The sequence below is a fragment of the Callorhinchus milii genome, unplaced genomic scaffold, assembly GCF_018977255.1.
Source record: "Callorhinchus milii isolate IMCB2004 unplaced genomic scaffold, IMCB_Cmil_1.0 Scaffold24, whole genome shotgun sequence".
Taxonomy (NCBI): domain Eukaryota; kingdom Metazoa; phylum Chordata; class Chondrichthyes; order Chimaeriformes; family Callorhinchidae; genus Callorhinchus; species Callorhinchus milii.
In genome coordinates, this window is record NW_024704765.1 from 871317 (window position 1) to 895885 (window position 24569).

Sequence of the window (24569 nt, forward strand, 5' to 3'; positions counted from 1 at the left end):
GAGTGAGAGGAGAGGAAAGAGCGAAGCTGGGAGGCAACGACTCTCTCAAGGACCTTGGATAGGAAGGGGAGATTTGAGATGGGCTGGTAGCTAGATAGCTCTGATGGGTCGAGGGAAGGTTTCTTCAAGGTGGGGGTGATAGTGGCTGTTTTGAGGGGGGAAGGAACAGTGCCAGATGACAGGGAGAGGTTAATGATGTCGGCGATTAGTGGGGCAAGGAGTTGGAGCTGGGATTTAAGAGAAGGGTGGGGATGGGGTCGAGGGAGCAGGTGATGGATTTCATGGCGGTTACTGTGTTGAAGACAGAGGAGGGGGTGACAGGTTCAAAGGTGTGGAAGGAGGGATGGGTAATTGTGCGGAGTGGGGGTAGGGAGGGGGTGGAAGTTGGGAGGGCAGTGGCAGCTGAGCGGTTTCCATTGATTTTGGACTCGAGGAAGTCCAGCATTTCCTCGCAGTGAGAGTCAGAGGAAAATAATTGATGAACTGCCTGCAAGATGGTTTGTGACCAAGAATTCCACTTCAAATCTATTATGTAACAATGCAAATTCTCCTCCCCACCGTCCTCCTCACCCCCCCAACCGCCCCCTCCCAAAGAAATTCCAGACTCGGAACAACTTTGAGGATTGAAACTTTATTCAAAGTTACAATTAGTAACGAGGACCTCTTGGCATTCCTGAAATATAAATTATATTCTGCATTAGAAACGGCAAATGCAGCTTTTCAATAACTGACGACCTCTCTGGCCAGCAAGGGACTGGTCAAGGGGAATGTGCAACATTCAGTTCACCAAATTCCATGGCTCCATCATTGTCCAGCGAAACCAATACAAAAAAGAGCAAGACATAAGCCCACTGAGTGAACCTTTACACAGGTAGATAGAAAGCTCTTCCGTTTCCTCTCTGAACAGGCAAGCAAAACCAAACTCATCCCATATACAGTACAAATCCTATATAAAAAGTTACTGGAGTAATTAATATGAAGATAGAAAGTATTTTTGTACATTATTTTCAGTTCAAGTCAAACTATTTCTTCCGATGTTAAGAGATGACTCCAGCTATTATTTGGTGGATAATTGGGACCTCGTCCCAAACGTCTTGAACCGAATTTTAAGCATTTTCCAAAACACCATCTTCAATAAGAATTCAACGGGTTTAGGGCCAAAACCAGAATTTCAGGGCTCGGGTTACAGAAAAACAGGCGAGGAGATACTGAATCTCTTTGTGACACTGAATCTGTTAGAATAAGCGATTGGCTTATTCCTTGGAGTTAGGGAGCGGAATCTGATCAGGAGAGCGTGTGACTAACGGGGAGAGTGGGGGGGGGGGGGGGGGGGGAGAGAGGAGAGTAGGGGGAGGCAAGGCTGAGAACAAGAAAGTGCAAATGTCTAAAACTGGGGGAGCGTTCTACACGATCCTGGATCTGCTTCCTGATGGCAAAGTCCGGCTCTGTTCGTGTTCCCGGTCAGCGGAACGATGCTCTTGGATCCACTGCTGAGCTGCGAGGCACTGCACACGCCAACAGCAAGCCAGAGGCCATTGCTCACTACCCCTGGGACACAGGACAGTGGGCAGAGGCTGAAGGAGAAACGTACAGACTATGTACACATTGGTTCAGGATCGGTGGGGAAATGCTCTTCAAGGTTTGTTGTGCATAGAAGAGACATCAACTTCTGCAAGTGAATAAACCTCAGCCCTGTCCTCCACACACAGGACCTTATTCAAAACCTTTGAATGGGGGCGCAGGCTGGTGGGAGTGTTAGCAGTGAGCATAAGGAGGTGTCAGAGGGGAGTGAGAAATGCAGGAAAATAACGAGCCACATTGTGATGAGAGCGCACACAACGCTCTCATCTGCATTAACCCTAGACTGTGAAGGCAATCAGAATGGATTAACAATGGGGGTAATAGCTTTTGCTCCTCCAGCCCCCCTACACACACACACATACACAACCTTGACAACATTAACAGCATCTGGTGCCAGCTGGGGGCATTTGGAGGCAGCATAATTGATTTTATAAATAGGCTTGATATAAAAATCACAGCTCGGTGCGGTGATGGCACTGGTGACGGATATGGTCCCGCCAAAAGTATATATCAGTGGTGTAGAAAGGGGCCTGGGAAAGTCATAAGGAGAGGCTTACAGGCCAAGACAGGGAACGCAACGAGATGTCGACCCGGGTTCAAAAAAAAATAATTTGATAACGGCAAGACGTCTCAAACAAATGTATGGTAATTAGCGTCCCATTTACAACGTGGTGTCCCTTGTCACCACATTAAAAAGAAAAAATGTCTGACTTCCAGATCATCATCACCAACATCAATCCCTGGTTGCTTACCCGGAAGACGAACGTTTTAGCCTCGATGCCTTTTGTACACGAAGAATGTTATAGAGACTGCTACAGTTCCCCCAACAAAGATTTGTTGACTGAGACATTTCCTTTGCAAGATACATTATCCAATGTTGAATGAAAAAATCCGCATTGAACGGGCCCCAAAGTTGCAACCACTTTAAGCAAAAATCCTGTGTGTTATATCGAGGCTGTGCTGGACTTGGTGGCTAGTGACTTTTTTTTAGGCAAATGAGACGGCCATTTTATGCACCGCACAAGGTTCCACATGTAGCCAGGAAATGAAAGATCAATTTATGAATCAATTTAAGATAGTTGTTTGCCAGGGCACCGGGAGACATTCCTTCCTTTTCAATAGAATCATTAATGTCCAACTAACAGCCATGGAAGGGAACTCGGTTTAACGTCTCATCCAAAGAACGGCCCCTTTAACAATACAGCTGCCCCCTCCCCCCAGCACTACACTGAGCAGCAGTGTCAACTGAGCTCAAGCCCCAAATTGGGGGCTTGAACCCAAAACCTTCTGATCCAAATTATTGACTGCATCTACAAGAACTTTCACTTATTGAGCTATTAAAAGGCTTAAGCCCACACGTTTTCCTGATGATTTGTGTAGGCCAAAAAATTTGTGTCAAAAAAAAATTAAAGAAAGCTTTGATACATTTTCCATGGGATTTGACAGAACTGGCAAAAATTGCAGGGCAGGTTTCGAGGAGCTCTGTTTTCACCAGTGATGCGGCTTAATACAACTGCACTTTAATACCCAACCTGTTACCCCTCCCGCTCTAAGCTTTTTTTGTGTGAACAAAATATTGAGCAATTTAGTTTTTCTACCGTTCGGTCTTATTTCACTGAAGAGACGATTAGCGACAATGACTATAAATTACTGTACAAAACGGGCCAGCAGCTTCTGACAGATCAGCCAGCAAACACATTGCCCAGAGCGCTGTGAGTGACAGAGTGGATTTAGGTTAGGATTACTGTACATGGTTGATTATCTCCAACTCCGAGGCCAATTATATCAGAAAGCGAGGCCCGTCCCCAGGCAGTACTATTTTGGCTGCCAAATTTGAAGCAGGGTGAGAGTTGACACAAGGCAGAACGTTACCAGAACGTTCAATGATTCCTCCCCCCACTCGCATGTTAACAGGCTCTCCTTTTCTCTGAGAACCTAGGCTCAGCTGATCTTGTGCCGTGCTGTACTCCACAGGAGTGTCAGCCTGGAGCAGATGATTAGCTCATGTACTGACTTGGGGCTTGAACCCACAATCTTCTGACCTGGAAGCCAGGGTGTGAGTGCGACTGAGTCAAGCTGATAAAATCCCTGGAAGCCCAAGAGATTTCCAGTGCAGTTGACTGACTGTGGAAGGTCAAGCCAAAGCCTTAGCTTTGGTTCAGATCACAGGCAAGGTGGGAGGGGTGGTAGGAGGAAAGACACAAATTATTTTCCATCAGTTGTGAAGCATAGAAGCGGTCTCGCCCTCCTAACTCCTTTCCACAGGCTGAAAATCCCACTCAAGTCTTAGCCTGTCAGACAATTGCATCTTAAAATCTATGATTGCTCAGATTCGCAGAAAAACTCTTGTTAAAGTTTACTCTTAAACCGGAAAGCCTTATTTTTAACTACAGTAAGTGAACCTCGGAAAGCCGGCTTCCGAATTAGGATCGAATTGAAGAATTCTCCACTGCTCTGTGACAGCAAATGGATCTCTAGGCTGAGGCAGGGTTGAATTTCAGACCTGTGATGGCCACAGTGTAAGCATTGGCAAAGCTGCCCACAAGGCTTTGCTGGGGTAATCTGTGTGTGTGTGTGGGGAGAGAGAGAAAGAGGCTGACAAATAAAGCAGTACATTAATTGATCTTGGATGCTGTGAACCCGACCTCCAGGAGGACAGGAGATCCCAATCATTGGGAGATATTAAACATGGCTGTGAAACCCTGAGTAGGTACCTGTGCTGTGAGCTCAGATTTAACACCACACTTAGAAAATGCGCCGGGAGATAGATTTGTACCCCTTGGAGCACTGTTGAGGCAGGCAACGTTGACAAGTTCCCTCAGGACAGAGCACCAGCCATTTTCTGTTGACAGCGTTCAGTGTACATATTTACCCCGATTCCTTCACTCCTTCCACGGCGGCAGCTCCCACTCACATTGCTGCTTGGCTCCACGCTCTGCATGGCCAGCGTTTTGCCCGTTTTTCAACAGTTTTATTGCATCTCATGAACCTTCGTGGCGAGGCGACAGAACCCGTGACATGTGGATCAGAACACGGTCATTTCCAGCATGCGATGGCCCAATTTTATCAGGAGTGGGAAAGGAAATTGGTGAAAGGAACCAGTGGGTGGGTGTGGGGTGCGTGGTGGGGGAAAAACCTAAGAGGTGGAGGGGAAGTGCGATGCAAGTGCACTCTCGAGCACCTAGAATGCCCAGTCTCCACACAGAGTTGTCAAAGAGGAAATTAAGTCACTTCAAAAGCCTCTCTAAACCTTTGAAATGGTTTGCAGGGCAATAATACCCAACAAAGCACAGCTAAGTCTCCCTGGAAAAATCAAAATTAATCCCGCAAACATGGTTCCAAAAAGTCTAGTTTCCCTTTGAAGCCCCGCTCCCCCCACCTTGCCAATGCCGGCACTGATCACTGGCCGCCCGCCGTGTTGCCGTGTGACGATGTGTAGACTGCGTGTCCCAGACAGGGCGACCTAGAGAGTCAGAGGGATTTGCCAGATGAGCAGCGTGTTGTCCGAGTCACTGTGTACGGTCGGCTTGGAGTTTCCGTTTAACCTCTGGTAACCCCGCCCCCCCGAGAGAATGGCCACTGAGCCCACCCTCTCCTTCCTGGCCGGCTCTCGGGGGGAAGCCCTGCTTCTCACCCACACGTCCGGATCGTCCACAATTTCGTAAATGGAACCATCCTCCACACTGTGCTCCGGGGAGCAGCTGCCGTTGGGTTGGGGCTGTTCCTGGGCAGACAGGAACTGGCCGGGGAGGTGAGACGTGGTCTGCAAGCTGTAGCGCAGGAAGATTCCCTTCTTCCTGTCCTGCTGGCTCTGCTGTTCCTGCAGGGATTCCTGGGAGGAGGAGTCCGTCTTGACCTCGGAACACTGGCTCTCCGACACGTCCTCGGAGGAATCGCTCTTCAGGGAATCCAAACACAGGGAGCCCACCGCGGGAACCAGGAACTGCACTGGGCCACAATGAGCATTCAGCGAAATCATCCCCTTCCCTGGAAAACATCACATCAGATACTCAGCAACAACAACAATTTACGCAGCGTCTTTCACATCAGGAGGAGGTCCCAAGGCGCTGGACAGTCAGGGATCTGCACCCAAACTGGTGGTTGGGATCAGGAAGGGAGGGGAGGGGTAGGAGGTCAGCCCCCACCTGCAGGGCAACAACTGGGAAGAACTAGAATCCCAAAATTCCTCAACATCCGTTTTACGTTGAGACACCAATGATTTAAGTGAGTAAGGAGACAGGCACATTGACTCAATCTCGACACTAGCTCAATTGCTAACCATATTCATTCAGAATTTCTTTAGCAAATGGGGAGGTTAGGAGAAATTGTTCACACAGCGTAGTCAGGGCTTCTCCCCGTGTTCCGCTTTAACCAGCGGGAGCTGTGGTTAAAGCGGAAACCATATTGGCTTTCAAAAGGGAAAAGGATTAATACTTAAAAAGCAGTACAACAACAACAACAACAAGATTCCATTTATAGAGCACCTTTCACGTCGGGAGGACGTCCCAAGGCGCTGTACAGTTGGGTCAGGACCGAGCAAGGGGGAAATGGTCAGGGTGAGGGGAGGGAAGGGAGGGAGCGAGGAGGGGGGAGAGAGTCGAGAGGGGAGCTGAAGGCACGGTCAAAGAGAAAGGTCTTGAGACCGGCCTTGAAGGAGGAAAGGGAGGAAGCGGTGAAGGCACTGGGGGATAGAGTTCCAGAGCCTCGGGGCTGAGAGCCCGGCCACCGATGATAGGGCGGTTGGGGCGGGGGATGTGGAGCAGACCGGATTGGGGTTGTGCAGGTCACTGGGACTGAAAGGATTACTATTAAAGGAGCCGGCAGACACATTAAATGTAAATGTCTATGGTTCCAAGGCCTTGGATCAGGAGAAATTCTGTGCCTCAGGTTCAGTCAGAGAAACAGCCAATTCAGAGCCTACCTGTTACTTTGGGAATGCCCTCGAGTTTTGGCACAGGCAACGCAATCAGCAAGCCCTGGTCAGTCCCCACCCACAGCAGCCCCTGGCACACCAACAGGCTGGTCACCAGCACCTTCCTCTGGCCTAGCGAGAAACAACAGTAACAGTAACAACAAATTACACTTGTATCAGAAAGATGTCCCAGGCTGCTGGACAATCAGGGGATTGGGACCAAGATGTGAGTAAGGGACAGGATGCGTGGAGGGCAGAGGGGGGATAGGGGTGGGAGGGATACCGAAGGAATGCTCAAAGAGGAAGGTCTTTAGACGAGATTTGAAGGCAAGAGAGGGGGTGAGGTGGAGGGATTGTGGGATAGAGTTCCAGAGTGTGCGGGCAGAGATGCTGCGAGAGACAAACAAGCAGAGAACAAAGTCTGATCATCTCGAACACAATAACCAGGTAACGTCACTGAGCAAATCTCTCACGGTGGGGGCGGGGAGGGGGGGTGGGTGTGGGGGGAGGAGGCAGGGGTGGTGGGCGGAAGAGAGAGTGTGGGATGGGAGAAACAGAGGGATCAAGAGAGAGAGTGAGGGGGGAGGGGAAGGGGAGAGAGAGAGAAAGAAAAAAAGCGAGAGAGTGGGGAGGAGGAAAGAAAGAGAAATAGGGCAGGGGCGGGGGTGGGGGGAAGTGCCAGTGTGGAGTGTGAGGGCTCAGTGGGAGACGGGGAGAATTACCCGGAGTGAGGCAGGCGCTGCGTGGGGCAATGTTGATCTCCTGTAGGTGCTCCAGTGTCTCGGTGTGAAACAAGCGCAGTGAGGCCCCAGCTGAGAACGCCATCCACACACCACCCCCCGCCTTCATCATGTGGGTCACAGTCACCTCCTTCTGAGGATGGGCATCGAAGCACTGCGAGGCAGAGAGACAGGAGCTCTCACACCCCAACACAACAACAACAATGACTTGCATTTATATAGTGCCCCAGAGCACTTGACAATATTCCAGAGACCACAAAGGTGGAGGGCGGGGGGGGGCGCTTTCACGATAGTCACAATATTTCTTTACACAAAGGAGAATTGATAGGTGGTGCAAGAATTGTGGTCGAGGTCAGGACACTTGGGATGTGTTTAAGAAATAGACGCTGTGATGTGAGGACGGGAGGGCGGGAATTCTGGAAGGACGAGATCAAATGGAACTTCTTCACCTTAACTTAGACTGTGAGCGCACATGAGGCTTCAGCCCACAACCTCCTGCCTAACCCAGAGGTGAGAGCGCGAGCGTCTGAGCCAGGTTGCCGCTGTAGGATTGAATAGACGTTCTGTCCCACCCCTTTAAGACAGAGTGGGCCTGAGAATGCTCATGGAAACAGAGGAATGTATTGATGTATTGATGTCAGACGACAATGCAGCATCTGCTTGTTAATTCTATCTCCTGCTAGACAGCGTGGAGGAAAAACACTTATTTTGTCCCCCCTCTCTTCAATGTAACTTTTCATAAAATATTCTAACAGAAATTAATCAAAGATCATTTGCAAGACAAGGCCATACAATCCCCGGCTCACTTTGTAATGTAAATGGCTCCAGCACAACACACCAAATATGAATTTTTAATGTTTTTATTTTAAAGCCTTAAGAGAATGGGTCAGGTTAAAACCTGTTTATGGAGTCCTACATTGGAAACAGAATTCATTCACCTCGCCTCAGCTGCTCTGTGCTGGCTTTTGCATTTTTTTGTATAATTCATTTCAGTGTCACCTTGGCTCAGTCGCTCTTGCTCTGACCTCTGGGCAACACAGTTTGGAGCACATTGTACCCACACTGTCCCCTTGTCTTAAACTCACAGTCCAGACTGATGCTGCAGCACAGTGCTGTGGGAGCACCACATTGTCAGAAGTGCCACTTTTCACATGAGAAGCCATTAGAAAAGAGAGGGGAGTTTCTCTCTACTGGTATCCTGGCCAACAATCCTCCAGATAAATTGGTCTGGAGTGGGACTTAATGGGTAGCGGGAATGGGATCTCCTGGCTGACACAGGAGATCACCATCATTCTGTATAGACCATCCGAGAAATAGCTGAATGCTGTAATGGGAGGATGGTTGGATGAAGATTCTGGAGAGATGAGATGAGACCAAAAAGAAGGCCAAAAGGACCTTCTTCATCTGGGTATTATTGTGATTATTATGTTAAAAGTTTTGGGGTGGTTTGGGGCATGAGTGTTCATACCCAAAATAGGAACTTAATATTAACTGGAATTCTGCTGTTTAACAGATTCCATGCGATAATTTAAATAGGTTACAAAACATCCTATTTTCACCCCAAACTCCAAAAATACTACCTGTCTTTAGTTTGTTAACAGTTAAGATGGCTCGGAAGATTCTTAAATTCAGTTCTAAGAAACGTTTTTGGGGGGAGGGGAAAAGTTCTGGAAAAGAAATTGGCTCTGTCGTTAGGACTGAACTTAAGACTTCTCGGAGATCTCTGAAGACAGAATGGGTCTCTCGGGGCTAAGAGCAGGTGGACGTAAGCCTCCACCGCCTGGTCACTCAGCGCTGCTCTCACCCGGGTTGTGAAGGAAGCCACGTGGATCAAAGTGACCTGGTTCTGGCAGCTGGCCCACACCGTGTCATCTACTGCCAGGAGCGATCGGATAGGAGATGGGCCCACCTTCACACAGCGAGGACGATCCCAATCCCATGATCCTTCTGGGACATAATGGGGCGATTCGGGGGGGAAACAGGGTGGAAGACAAAGAATTAGAACCGAACGCTAGTATAATGTATTGATCCTGATATTTGATGTAGAGCCTTATCACATTTTCAAGATGTCTCAAAGCGCTTCACAGAATATACTGTGAAGTGAATTGACTGTATATTTTGACTTGGTATTGTGGATGAGTGATCAAATTATTCTTTTAAAAAAAAAATTTTTTGAAGAGATTACCACCTGCGGAATGCGATCTGCCAATCAACTAACCACTGGGTTCCTATTTACTGCTAGGTAAACAGAGGCATGTGGAGTAAGGAAACTTGCCCAACGTTTCTCCGTGCCTGGGAATTGAACCCAAGTCCTCTCGCTTGCAAGGCGAGCGCTCTAACCAACATGCTACGTGAAAGTTAGTAATTAAGTTGGGCTGAGCCCATCAATATTTCCCTAATTCAGGTGGAATAAACTCGAGAGGCGGATTGTGGCTTGATTATCCCCACCATCCGCTTCTCCCCCCAACTACCCCCAGGCAGGAATGCAAGATGGCGGCACCCAGATCCTGACATTCCCTAAATAAAGAACGGAACCACTTAGGGAATATCACAATTTTAACCCCATTAACAAGTCAGCTCTTGCTGGTAAGCAGGATCGAGCTTTATGCTAATGTCTATTGTGGTGGTGTGGGCTGTGCAGTGTAGTAATCTTTGCTGGAGCCTCACCCTGAGTCCTGCTGTATATCAGCATCGTCCCGTCCTGCAGGCCGGCAAACAGGAAATTCAGCAAATGTTTGAGACATGCGACAGGCACCTCCCCAGGGCTTTTACATGTAAACACGCACTGAGCTGCCATGTCAACGCTGCCATAACCCAGGACACTGAAAAGACAAAATTCTACTATAGTTACAAGCTCCTCAACATTCAATAGAGCGCCTATCTGACCCCAGCCCACTCTCCCACTTGTTCTCTCAGACTTTTAATATTCCTCCTCTTCAAACCTCTAATTCTCTTTCTTCAAAGGATTGATGTGCTCTGCCTCAACTGCAGTGTAGAGCGGAGAATCCCACATTCCCACTGCCTATTATTATTGTGCCTTGGGGAATAGAAGGAGATGCTCAGAAGAATTTCTTCTTCATGAGGGATATCAGGAGAGGGGAACTATTTGCCCGGGGGAGGAGGGCAGTCTGTTAGAGCAGAGCTGTTCGTGGACGTTTAAAACAATTGAATAGGGATCCGGGGGGGTGGGGTGGGGGATGGGGGTGAAAGAGCGGGGGATCTGGATTAGGAAGGACGGCTTCCTGAAGGAGCAAACACCGACGCAGGAGAACAACAACTCAGGGTAGCGTCCCAGAGCACTTGAAAGTGGTGGAGCACACCGCCGAGCCAAGGGAGGTGACCATAGGCACTGTCAAATAGGAAGGTCTACAGGCATGACCTAAAGATAGGCAAAGAAGGGGCAAGTTGGAGGGACAGAGGAAGAGTGTTCCAGAGTTTGGGGGAGTAGTGGCTAAAAGCGCAACCACCGATGGTGGAATGGAGAGACAATGGGTACAATGGCCTGGTGCTGTGTGGTCTGTTTCCCTGGTTCTCAGTGACTGATGGCTGTGCTCCCAGTGAAACATTAAGAAGTATTTGCACAATATGAGTTCTCAATTGAAAAGCTGGCACTGGAGTTGGACACAGAGGCTAAAACCTCTTTGCTGATGGATTTATTTCCAGCAAAGTGTTTGATTCAGCACTGCCTGATTGGCTGCAGATTGAGATGTTCCATTAAATAACGGCAGCCTGAGATGTGATGTTTTAGTAATTATTCTCAAGGGCAATGATTTTGCTCACAGTAAATCCCACGAGGTGAATAATTCACGTGGAGCAGGAGGACAGTTGGCCAGGACACCGGAGAGAGGAACTCCCTCTCTTTTCCAATAGTACCTGTTTAAGGTCCATCCAGTGAGACCTCACAGCGAGTTCCTGTTAACCACCTCAATCCTGTGCTCATCAGATGTCAAATGACCAACTTGCATCTATCCTCTGGGGGCGGGAGGAATTCATGGGAACTAGGGTCTCCTTGAAGTTGAACTGTGAAGGCACACTCTGGGGTCCCCAACCCTGACTCTTGCCAATCTGTGCTTAATACTCTTAGGACACTGGAGTATCAGATCAGACTATCAGCTTTTGACCCCTACATGGGGCTTGAACCCACAACGTTCTAATTCACAAGCAAGACCGCGCTGCTGACTGCTGACTGAGCCGGGCTGGAAGAACACAGGGATCCTCCCAGTAGGCCAACAGAGAGGACTTATTAAAATGAAATGGGTCAGGTATTAACTCAGAAACAAATTGCTCGTTTTTCTGTTTTTTTAAAAAGATTAAACACAAGGGAAGTCTCTTTGACGGCCACTCCAGATCTCTCACCAAAAAGATTCACCTGAAGACTGATGGGATAACACGTGTCTGCCCCCTGCTGTTGAAACGTTATATTGCTGTTAATTAATCCTACTTGGATTCAGTTTTAGAGGTTTTATAAAGATAGAAATAATAATCCTATAATAAAATAATAAAAAATAATAAAATTTTATTATAATTTATTTATAATTTATTATAATATTATAAAATTTTAAAATAATAATAATGTCTCGTCGAGACATCTCAAACGTTTCACAGGATATATTGGAAAATGTGTATTTTGTGGGCGAATAAAGAAAAACTTGCATCTACGTCTGATTGACTCAATTCATTGGAGGATGGATGGAAGAAAAAATTCCCTCCTCTATTCTGAAGCATACAGGGATTCTTTAACTCCAACCTGAGAACAATACAACACTGACGTGTTAGCCAGTGAGCTTCGATACAGGGCTTCAACCCATATCTCACCACAAGGACAGGTCGGTATTAACTGAACGAAGGACACCACACAACAAAGCTTGAGAAATCCCAATTATTCTCAGTTTTGTTCACACACCTTCCTCTCCCAAAATCTCCAACAATAATATCCAAAGAGAGGAACCTCAAACTCCACACACCCATAACTCCCATCCTCTCCAGACTCCACCTAACTCCCAGAATCCGAGTAACCATTAAATCCCTTCCATCTCATTTCTCTACACATCTCTGTAATCACCTCCTGGCCATATCCTCAGAGTTTCCAAATCTGATCTACAGCTCGCTCCTCTCTCCCTCCATCTCACTATTTTGGTGGTTGAGCCTTCTCTGTCACTACACCCCCTCAGAACTCTTACATAACTTGGTGTAAAAATAGCTACAGTGTTAACATACATGAACAGCCATTAATGAGACCCGATGGAGGTATTAAAAATGATGAGATTTTGGTAATTTAACTGGGGAAGAATTACTGTACAGAGCTCACACACCATAGAAACATATGACAGAGTAGGAGGTCATTCAGCCCGCTCTTCCCCTGAATGTTTACTCCTTCATTAAGATGTCCATCCCAATCCTTTGCACTTTCTCCCATCTCCTCCTGTTCAATCCTCTTTCTCCTCTCCGCCCTGCTTGGTGATTCCCAACAAGACGTTCACTCTGCGTACATTCAAGGGAGCCTTTTACCTGCCATCCAGCAGCCCCAGGCAGATGATGGGACTGGCTGCAGTGCGCTCAGTCGGGCAATTGGCCTCCTCCACATCTGGGAAGCTTCCAGGGATGAATTCCATGCACAGGACCCGGGAACTGACCAAGAACGACTTGACGTGCCGTGGGGTGCATCGGTTTAAGGAGTAAAGGTCCACTTGCCCCGGGCCCAGCTCTCGCCCGCTGCCAACCTGCCGGAGAGGAAAGATGACAGACAGAACAGAACGATTGTTAATGAATTTCGAGATCCTGCTGAAAAGAAAAGGCAACAAACCAGCTGCTCAATAAAGTAACTGGGAGGAAGCCGCCTCGCTGTGATAATTACCACCGGTAGTGATATTAGGGGACCTGGGAAAAGAGTGAGAATTGGACTGTGGCAGATCATGGAGCAGTTAGCATCTCAATGGTCTCCTGAACTGTAATTAACACTCCCACTTTCCCCCCCACTTGATCTCCAGTGCAGCAGGAGGCCATTTGACCCACTGTATTGCATCAGTGTTGGCATTTGGTTGTCCAATTAAGCCATCCCATCCTAACACTAACTGCCTGCTCTTTCCCTGTTCTGTCAAATTGTTGTGTGTTTTAGTCTATTTAAATGCCCCAATCAACAGTCACCTTTGACAATTCATTCCACTCTCTGACAAACTTCAAACAACTTTTCCCTTTTCACACTCTGGATAATAATTGTAAAATCATGCCCTTGAATCACGCACTAGTGGAGATACAGTAGTTCCTCACCATTTATCCTCTCAATTGCTTTTAAACATCAGTACAGTTTGAGATCGGGACAGTGTCCAACCACACATTACTCTAGTGGGGAAGCTCTAATTTCAGGTCAGAATGTGAAGAATTTTGTGTGATGATCAAGTCCATCCCCTAACATGTGCAGACTCATATTAGTAGCCAGAAATAAAGAATTCTACAGGACAGAGGAGGCCATTTGGTCCATCATGCCCATATATTTCCCTCACAAAACTTACAGTCAATTCACTTTACAGTATATTCTGTGAAGCACTTTGAGACATGTAGAAGATGTAATCAGGCGCTATAACAAATCTAAGAATATGTGCTTTTCCAAGTCCCACTCTCCTGCCGTTCCTCACCCTACAAAACACTTAAAACCTGGTACCGGGATTGGCTAAATACCCCCACCCTCCCCACACCCACACCCACTCACATTTATATTTTCTTAAATTGCTATTCTGGATTCAGCTTTAACCAGTGTTTTTGGTCAGGCATTCATTGTACTAATAAATCTCTATGTGAATGAGTGAGTGAGTGGGTGGGTGGGTGGGTGAGTGAGTGAGTGAGAGAAAACATATCTCTCAATCTCTCCCTTTGTATGATCATCTTAAATTGATGCCCATTAATTACAGATTCAACGACCAGGGAAGATAACTTCTCATCATTTTTAACAACTGGAAACAGTCCCAATTGTTCTTGTGTCTCCTCATAACTAAAGCCTCTTTCAATAAACATATACATGTGCCTGTGCTGTTTCAGATGGATTAGATTGAAAGGCTATTATTATCTTCTCCTATAACTTGCCTTAAGCATTGTGTATCACTCACCCATAGGTAGCCTTGTGCTATGGAGGTACTGGCTGTGGAAATTCCCAGGATAGATGATTGTACTGGAGTGTGTAGAGCTGCTTCAGGCTGCAAGAAAATGACCAGGAAATAAGTGGACATCTCAGAGAGGACCGAACACAGAATAGGATTGATAATAATCCTTGCATTTAATCTATCGTTTTATCACATCACTGAAACATCTCAAAGCGTTTCACAGAGTATACTTTAAAGTGAATTGACTGTATATTTTGTGGGTGAAATGCAGCAGCCAATTGCACATAGCACCGTCCCACAAACAGCTGTGACCAAATTATTATTATTTATTTTGAAAGTATTATTACCCATGGAAAGCGATCTGCCAATCGACTAACTTACTGCTAGGTAAACACAGACGTGTGGAGCAACGAAACTTGCCCAACATCTCGCCCTGCCTGGGAATAGAACCCGGGTCCTCTCTCTTGCAAGGCGAGTGCTCTAACCACTACATTACGGGACTCCACATTATATTGATTGAGAAAGGAAACCCAGAACAATGCTTTCAGATGTACCAAGACAAGAGGGCACAGGTTCAACAACAACAACAACAAATTACATTTGTATAGCCCCTTTCATGTCAGCAGGACGTCCCAAGGCGCTGAAAGGGTGTGAAGAGCAATTTCAGGACGGTTGGGATGGGGTAACCAGGAAGGGTAGGTGAGGTGGTGACACACGTAAGACGCAGTTTGATGTTGGATGGTCAGCAGGGATTTGGAGACTTCCAGTCTGGGCCATGAGTAAGAGACACCCAAGGTCTGAAATTTCACCTAGTCTTAACTTGAGTCAATTTTAGTTTGAATTTCAATACTGCGCTGGATTGTGAAATTGTAGCCTTCATTTGGAAGGCGGATTTCCACCATTCTTAAAAAATAACCAGTTTCCAAATTAGAAGTGGAATTAAGGATTTTTTTCCCCTCAGTTCTTACATTTTAAGACAAAATTGCTCCCAGGCCAAGACCAGGTGAAATCTCTGCCAGAGGATGTGTCTGGGAGGCAGTAAATCAAGTTGAAGAGGAACTGACTATTGCAATGGCAGACATTATGTGCAGTACACAGTGTCCAACAGGAACTTGCGTTAGTGATAAAAAAAACTGGAATAAGAACAAACAGCCCATCAAAGACCAGAGGAATTCGAGCCAATGGAGCTTAGTACAAAGGGAAGCGATGTCAAGCTCTCTCAGAATCCTATCTCAATTTCTATCTTTGCTGCATCAATAACTTTTATAGATGCATATTATGGGCTATTTGATATTACAGAACGTTAAATACTGAGACTTGCATTGATAAATGGGCGTTTCATAGCTCCCACACCACGATACGACTTCCCTTACATCTGATTAGCTATTAAAGTGTTGAGAATGTAAAAGCAGTATAATAGTTAGCAGATGGTTGGAATTTTCACATTAAAGAGAGGGGATTGTAGGTAAGAGTCATTGACTTATGTAAATTACAGTTATTTATGTGGTAGGATAATTAAAACCGGTAATTATCAGGTTCTGACTGTCATTAATGAACCCTAGACAGCTGCAGTTTGCTTCCTAGCTGTCCTTAAAATGAGAAAAATATAATTCATCCATCTGTCTAACTGACAGCACTTCACTTCACATCAGCAAACGAGCTGAGAGGCTGCCTTGTGCTGTACATACACACTGACTGGAGCATCTCCACACTATCACACACTAACCATCACTTCACACAACACAACACGTTCGCCTACAAATACAGTCTCGACATTTCACACTGAACTCTGCCCAACGCACTTTCGATGATGTGATAAGGTGCCATATCAAACGCAAGTCACAACTTGAGCTCGCAGTCCAGTCGCAATCTAATACTCCAAGACGCCACACCACGTAATGGGCAACAGCAACTTGCATTTATATAGCGCCCCTCACGCAGGGCAGCATTCCAGAGCGCTTGTGTAAATGCAAATTGCTTTTGTTGTTTCGTTGCAGATGCCACCACTTGGATGAGATGTTCAACCAAGGTGCCTGTTTAAATGGATATTAAAGATACGGGCGCTATTCAACAAAATAGTTTCCCACAGTGTCCTGTCAACAATCCCACCGATAAAATTGGTCGTTCAATTCATAGCTGTTTGTGGGACTGTGCTTGATGTGAAATAGCGGCTTGCTGCTTTTACTTACAAACAGGTACTAAACTGGACAGTAATTGCTGTAGAGCACTTAGAAGTGTTCTGAGGTGATAAGGTGCTAATAACAAGTCAAGAACTGTGCTTGTGTTCCAGTTCTTTCATTTAACAGAAACCTGCCTCGTCCATTTCTCTCAGATGCAATTACAGCCCGAATAATCTCCCACTCCATCTGTCTGCTTCAATCAGGGCTCCCGGGTGCAGTAAACAAATTTATAAACTTTCCTTTTTCTAGTCGACCGTTAAAAGATTTTCTACAGAAACAAAATGTTTTTACTAACAAAGAAACCGCCAGAAAGTCGTGCACCAACCAGCACATCGTACACAGTTACTACACATGGCAGTGATTATTATATGCGCTCTGAGACACTGACATAACAAGATGCAATTTTTTTTCCTTTCTTCTCCACGTCCCCACAATTTAATAATTTGGTCATTTGGTCCATGGCTGTTTGTGGGGACGCTGCTGTGCGCAATTGGCTGCCGTGTTTCTCTCACAAAATATAAAGTCAATTCACTTTACAGTATATACTGTGAAGCGCTTTGAGACATCTTGAGGACATGATAAGGCGCTGCATCAAATGCAAGGATTATTATTATTATTTTAAACAGAGAGAAAGTGGGGTTTGAAAGTTACTGATGCGTACCATTACATGCTGTCCCCTCGCCTTCCCTCCCCCGCGCCTCACAAACAACAAGCAAATACATTGGAGCTTTCCTCCAGTTGATGGCTGTTGACACGAGCACACAAGGTACAGTTCAACTCGCAGATCATTTTCCGGCACCTTGGTCAATATTTTATCACTAATCTGCGTCAACATCTTAGTTTTTCCTTTTGATCTATAATCTTTCTGCTTACACACACACACACACACACACACACACAAGCAGCAGGAGATGTGAGCTGACATTTATACTCTGGGGGAATAAGATTAGTGACACTATTTACCCTGATGGTGCGGTTGGTAACAGATATTTCCCAGTGTGTGACAGCCACACCGGCTGGCTCACATCCCCAGTCTGTGCCGGAGGCCGGATCAATACAGTCAGATTGGATAACCAGCTGAGCTGTACAATCATGAAGGTGATGTGGAGATAATAATAATAATATTTACATTTGATACAGCACCTTATCACTTCTGTAGCTCAGTGGTTAGAGCACTCGCCTTGCAAGCAAGACACCTGGGTTCGATTCCCAGCAGGGCGAAACCTTGGGCAAGTTTCCTTACTCCACACAGAGCCTAATAATAATCCCTCCAAAACAAAACAATAATAAATTGGTCATTTTCAATCCACGACTGTTTGTGGGAGATTGCTGTGCGCAATTGGCTGCCGCGTTTCACCCACAAATATACAGTCAATTCATTTTACAGCATATTCTGTGAAGCGCTTTGAGACGTCCAGAAAAGCGCTATATCAAATGCAAGGATTATTATTATTAATATATTAAATTATTTGAGACATCTCAAAGCGCTTTACAGGATATACTGTAAAGTTAATTGACTGTATAACTTGCGGGTGAAACTCGGCAGCCAATTGCGCACAGAGGTGTTCCGCAAACACTCGTGTATTGAGTGACCAAATGATTACTTTTTATTTATTCTGAAGCGATTATTACTCCCGGAAAAGCGATCTGCCAATCGACTAACAACCGGGTTCCTATTTACTACTATGTGACCAAGAACATGTGAAGTAAGGAAACTTGCCCAACGCTTGGCCCTGCTGAGAATCAAACCCAGGTCTCTCGCTTGCGAGGCAAGTGTTCTAACCACTGAGCTACAGGATTCCACAATATCACACAGGCGAGGCTGGGATGAAGAGACATTGTCCTAGCACAAAAGGAGGCCATTTGGTCCATCGAGTCTGAGGCAGCTTTAAAACTTTAAAAGAGGCCGAAGGTGCTTTACAAATGTAATTATTTGTTATTGTTGTCCCAGTCAGTTCCTAATAACCCCGATTTTTTGTGAACTTCCCTCTGTGTAAAGGAATACTTCCTGGTGTCTGTCTAAAATTGCTCTTCATCGCCTTCAACCTACGCAATCTTGTTCACCTAAGTTGAGCTGTAAAATTAGTCCTTCGTGATCTTTTAAAGACTGGCCATCTTACCATCAGGTCCTGACATTTTGAGGTATGCATGGGCAGTCTGCAGGCAAGCAGGGGGCACCAAAAGGGAGCTTTCATTTTCCCATCGTCCTCCAAACAGAGCCAGCCCGGCTGGTTCTCTTTACCTGGTGGGGGGGGCGGGGGAGAGAGAGGGAGAGTTACAATAAAATCAGATTCCCACTGAAAGCTTCAAGAAGAACTTCCAGTCCTTAAAACAAATCTACAGTATGTATATGTGGATGTACAGGTTCAGTATTATTAAATCTGTTATTGAATTTGTTAAGAAAGTGCACGTTTCCACCTATTACTAAAGCTCGACACGCCCAGCAAACTCACCTCCACCTCCTCTGCCTTGTGAGGCGACATCCCAACAACAAGGGGTGTCACCTCACTGTCAGAAAGCTGGAGAATGAACCGATTGCTGGTGAGTACGAGTAGAGAGCGGGGCAGTGGGACAGGCACGATGGGTCGAATGGCCTCCTTCTAAGCTGTAATATTCTATGATTCTATCTACTCAACTTTAAGATCCTCTCACTCTCGTGTTCAAATCCCTTTATTCTCTGGCACCTCCCCCCCTCTCTGACCTCCTCACTCCCCAATCCACCACCTGGCGCCTCTGCTCGACTGGCACCGGCTCCTGTCCGTACCTCTCACCTTCCGCCTCACCATCAGATGTCATGCTTTCAGCCACTACGCCCCCAAACTCTAGAACACTCTTCCTCAATCCCTCGGCCTTGCCCCCTCTCTCCCCTCTTTCAAGTCGCACCTGAAAACTTTCCTGTTTCTGAATGTGCTTATGGCCACCTCCCCCAGGTTCGGAGTCAGGCTCCGCCACTGTTAAGCGCTCTGCGAGACGCTACCCTGCATGGAGGGCGGTATATAAGTGCAAGTTGTTGCTGTTGCTCCACAAAATACATCTCCCTGGAGATCACAACCATGGCTTCGGTGTCACAATAATAATCCTTGCATTCACTAAAGCACCCTATCAATGTTGTCACAACAACTCAAAGCGCTTTAAGACATCTCAACGATGTGATAAAACACTGTAGAAATGCAAGAGTTATGATTATTATTATTAAGGAGGGAGTCCCAGAGCGGAGGCAGAGGCTGATACCACATTCTTACTCTTTTACCCGGATCATAGTTTGTCACATCATGACCTTGGTGTAGATAGTATAATTAAATAGTAAGTATTGTACTGAATTGCTCTGCACCCTTGTTCCTATTCACTGTTAAGCAGCTGTGCACCACACACCACTCTATTATGTTGATCCTATTTTAATTTGAGAGTCTTTACAAGACCATTTGGCAGCCTGCGGAGACTGGACACCGGGGTGATCCATCTTGTACAGTAACACACAGGGCGGCATTCTCAGTGCTCAGTAACTGCACCTATTAATGAATCAGCCCTGGATATGGTCAGACCCATGCGTTAACGATATGGTCGGTTGATCTCAAACAGCCCCAGTCAGTCCTGAAATTATTAACAACCTACAGGGCGAATGCAGCAGGCAATTTACCGCAGCAATGTCCCACACACAGCCGAGAAGTGAACAACTAATTTTAACTGGGGGATTGTGAGCTAGGCCAGAGCACCAGGACCAACTCCCTTCTCCTTTCAAACTAATTGATTTTAATCCTTATCTGATGATGGTAGGTAAAATCTCATGGCCAATATTACACTTTCGGCCATCGAGCGGGTCGCATTTTGTGGGTGAAATGGGGCAATGTATCCTACAAACAGCCACATAGAAAGTGAACAATTTTTTTTATTTGGAGGAATTGTTGGCCAGAACACCAGGAGAAAGAAAACTCCCTTATCTTTTTGAAATGTGCCATGGGATCTTAAACGTCCACCTGAACAGGCAGATGGTATAAGATTTAATCCGATGGACAGGAAGCAATAAAATAATAATAATCTTTGCATTTGGTTTGGTGCCTTATGTCGTCAAACACCTCACAAGAATTCACACGATTCATGTATAGTGCAGTGAATTTTGTTCATGAACACAGCAACCAGTTTATGCACAGCAGTGTCTCACAAACAGCCATGGAATGAATGACTAGTTTTATCACAGGGATTGTCGGCCAGGACACGAGAGATGAACTCTCTTTTTCAGTAATCCTCTAATATCCACCTTAACACCTCATTAGAATGACGGCACCTGCAACAATGCAGCGTTCCCCCAGCACTATACAGCATTGGTGTGTCAGTTTAGAGTATGAGCTCAAAGTCCTGACGTGGGGCTTGAATCCACACCATTCTAACTCAGAGGCCAGAGTGCTACCAACTGAGCTGGTGATCACTGAAATTTCTGCTGTTTAACCAATTTGATGCAATAATCAAATCTTCCACCCTTTGGAGTCAAAATAATATTGTAAAATATGAGTCTTAACCACTGATACAGGGTTTGTGACTGCTCCCAGGAGCAGAGGAGGGAGAGGTAAGATTGAGACACCGCTGGAACATTACCTACTTAGTGCAACTTTGGCCATGTGGAGCCGATTCACCCAGGAGATTTTCCGGAGCGGATTCAAGGTGTTGAAGACCACCATGAAGCTGACTGGTCTTCCAGACCTGGAGAGAGGGAGAGACAGAGGGGTGGAGAGAGAAAGAAAGGGGGGGGAGAGAGAGAAAGAGAGAGGGATACAGAGAGAGGGAGACAGATGGAGGGAGGGAGGGAAAGAGAGAGAAGGGGAGAAAGAGAGAGATGGAGGGAGAGAGAGAAAAGAGACAAAAATAAAGAGAAAAAGGTAGCGAAAAGAGACAAAAAAGAAAGAAAAAGGGGGAAGGACAAACGAGAGAAAAAGAAACGGAGAAAGAAAATGAACGAGAGAAAAAAGGGATACCATTTTTTTGAAAAAATTAGAAAAGGTGAGTGAGAGAGAGAGTGAGAGTGGGGAGAGATGGAGAGAATACAATTAGCAACCACAGTTTACTTTAATGGTTAGCACAATGCTGAAGTAAGCTCTCAGGAAGTGAAGTGTGAGGTTTTACACTAATCCGTCTCAGTCGGCCTGCCCCCACAGGGGTCTCTCAGGGAATGAGCTGCTGTAATTTCTAGATTAAGAGGCTAAGCCTTTTCTTTAAAGAAGCAGTTTTAGGGAATGAAAAAGCAGCTGCAGAAGCAGATTTCCTGTTTGGATCAGTTGGTTAAAGAAAACTACATATGCCTCCAAATCGCTTAGTATAGGCAGCATCCACCCACTAACCCGGCAAAGGTTGAAATTTTACATTTTTATTAACAAACAACGCGAACTCATCATTTCTTTAAAATAGAACACAAACTCCAGGGTTTTACTCAGTCGTTGTGAGCAATGATGGGCTGGACCAGACAGAGAGAATCAGCACAGACATATCAAACTCAGGGAGGGGAAGAGAAGCAGGAGAGGAGGTCCATTTGTTGGGGATTGTGATATTAACTTCCCACCCTCCCACCCCCCCACCTTAGGCATTGGACTTAGACATCCCACTAATGACATCTTGTACTTTGGGTGGGTATTATATAATAATAATAATCCTTGCATTTGATATAGCGTCTTATCCCGTCTTTGAGACGTCTCAAAGCTCTTCACAGAATATACTGTAAAGTGAATTGACTGTATATTTTGTGTTCTTGTGGACCTTATTGTTATCAAGAACAAAGAGGTTCTTGATGACACCAGAATTCCTAAACACATTTAAGTTTATGGTGTTGACATGGGTTTTAGAATTCATCCCCCACCTTTCCCTCTTCCCCCATTGCTTAATATTTTCAGCTCTGTAATCTTGAACTCCAGCACGCGGGGATCATTTCCATCAAGCACTGAACGCACACTGACCCCAACCCAGATTAACCAGACAGGGCTGGGTAATTTGGGTTGGGGGGTCAGTGTCCTGGAAAGCTCTTGAGAGACCACTCTCTGAGCAGCATAGCTATCTTCCAAAACAACTCGATTTCCTGCAATTTTAACCTCTATTAGAGGGAATTTTCCCCTTTTATAGCACCTTATCACATCAAGCATAGGTACGTAGAAACAGGAGTAGGCTCTTCAGCCCCTCAAGACTGTTCCACCATTCTATTAGATCATTCATGATCTGTACCTCAACTCCATTTATATGTCTTTGTTCCCTATCGCTTGATACCCTGTGAGCTAACAAACATCTATATCCCTCAGTCTTGGCAAAAAAATAAATGAATAAATAATAAATTGGTTATTTTCAATCCACGATTGTTCATGGGACACTGCTGTGCACAATTGGCTGCTGCGTTTCGCCCACAAATATACAGTCAATTCACTTGACAGTATATTCTGTGAAGCGCTTTGAGATGTCGCGAAGATGTGAAAAGCGCTATATCAAATGCAAGGATTATTATTATTTATTATAAAATGTGATCACAAAAAAAATTGCAAAAATCTTTGGGGGTGATTTACATCCCCCACACCCCCACACTGCACACGAGACCCCATTGCAAGTTTAAGAGTTTCCAGACAAAGTTCCACAAAAGCATATCTGAGGAATACATTGGTGTGGAATGAATACTGTCAAGTGCAGTATGATTTTGCATACAACAGCATACAACATACAACAGTGATGGACTAATTAATCTGGAGGACTGTTGGCCAGGACACTGGGAGAAACTGCCTTCTCTTTTTGGAGCATGAAGAGCATGGAGCTTAACATCTCATCTGAAGGACGGCACCTCCAGCAACGCAGGACTGCCCCCACAACTGGAATGCACTGCCTGAAAGGCTGGTGGAAACAAATTCAATAACAGCTTACAAAAGGGTACTTGAAAAGGAAAAAAATTGCAAGGGGTACGGGGAAAGAGTTGGAGAGTTGGACTGATTGGGTTGCTCTCCAAAGAACTAGGAGAGACATGATGGTTCAAATGGCCTCCTTCTGTGCTGTAATATTCTATGATTCTATGAGAGGCTGAGCCAGGCTGACACCAGCATAAACAGCTGAATTCACCACATTTAAAGGTTTTGCTGAGCAGACAGTATTGCTTGAGCATAAACATTTCAGTGCACAGTGCGTAAAGATTTCCTTCTCTCTCTCCCTCTCCTTACTTGTCTGGTTTCCCGGGCAACAGAAGCCGGAGACGGCACTTATTTGCCGATTGGATTTCATCCTCTTTAATACGGATCAGCCTCTGCAGCGCCCTACTCCAATCCAGGGCCACCGTCTGGTTCAGATTCTGGAGAGAGCGGACAGACAAGAAAGGCAAACGTCAACCTCACACACATCAATAAATGTGGAAAGGAAATAGTAGAGACCAGGTCTATCATCCCATCAACTCAGGCTTCAGATAATCGCTCCCCACATTTCTCCCCTGGCTGGGCTCAGAGTGTATTGCAGACCCACCTGGCTCAGGAACAACGACAACTTGCATATTATACAGCGCGCCCCTCGGAGCGCTTGACGGTGGCAAAGTTTGACAACAGGCAGGGGGAGAGGGAGTGAGGGTGGAGGTTATTGTAAGCACGATCAAAAAGGAAGGTCTCACCTGGTAGGTGCCGTTGAGCGAGCCGATGAGCTGAGAGATCTGACTGACAACGTTCAGGTCCTGCTGCAGCTCCTGCAACTCCTGGTACAGCCGCGCTGGCCCCATGTACAGCTTGCCTGAGGGCAACAGATACAATCAGCACCAGATCGAGCAGAGGCTATGACAGGGTGAATGGGCAGGGACTATTTGTCCTGGTGGGCGATTCGAAGGCGTGAACTGAACGGCCACTCGGAGGGTAACATTTTAATTGGGATTGAAAAAGTAATAATAATAATTAATGATCCTTGCTTTCACATAGCGCCTTCTAGAAGCTATATCAAATGTGAGGATTATAATTATTATTATTTGGGTGTCATCCACATACACGTGGAAGTTTTGGATGGTTTACTTTTGGATCGACATACTTTAGGATGCACTGGGACAAACTGAACAATAGATTTAGAACTGTAAAAA

At 45.9% G+C, this 24569-nt stretch overlaps 1 protein-coding gene across 1 annotated transcript in view; it reads right to left on the reverse strand.

Moving 5' to 3' along the window:
• Positions 1-615: 615 nt before the first annotated feature.
• Positions 616-24569, reverse strand: part of arhgef10la (Rho guanine nucleotide exchange factor (GEF) 10-like a) — a 73966-nt gene continuing 50012 nt past the window's right edge. The window contains exons 19-29 of the mRNA XM_042343619.1: positions 24117-24232; positions 23680-23807; positions 21102-21202; positions 18628-18749; positions 14334-14420; positions 12742-12953; positions 9901-10055; positions 9038-9177; positions 7216-7387; positions 6503-6625; positions 616-5568 (exon numbers count right to left, since the gene is read on the reverse strand). Of these exons, the coding sequence (XP_042199553.1) occupies positions 5045-5568; positions 6503-6625; positions 7216-7387; positions 9038-9177; positions 9901-10055; positions 12742-12953; positions 14334-14420; positions 18628-18749; positions 21102-21202; positions 23680-23807; positions 24117-24232 (1880 nt within the window). The 3' untranslated portion in view covers positions 616-5044. The remainder of the gene's footprint in view (positions 5569-6502; positions 6626-7215; positions 7388-9037; positions 9178-9900; positions 10056-12741; positions 12954-14333; positions 14421-18627; positions 18750-21101; positions 21203-23679; positions 23808-24116; positions 24233-24569) is intronic.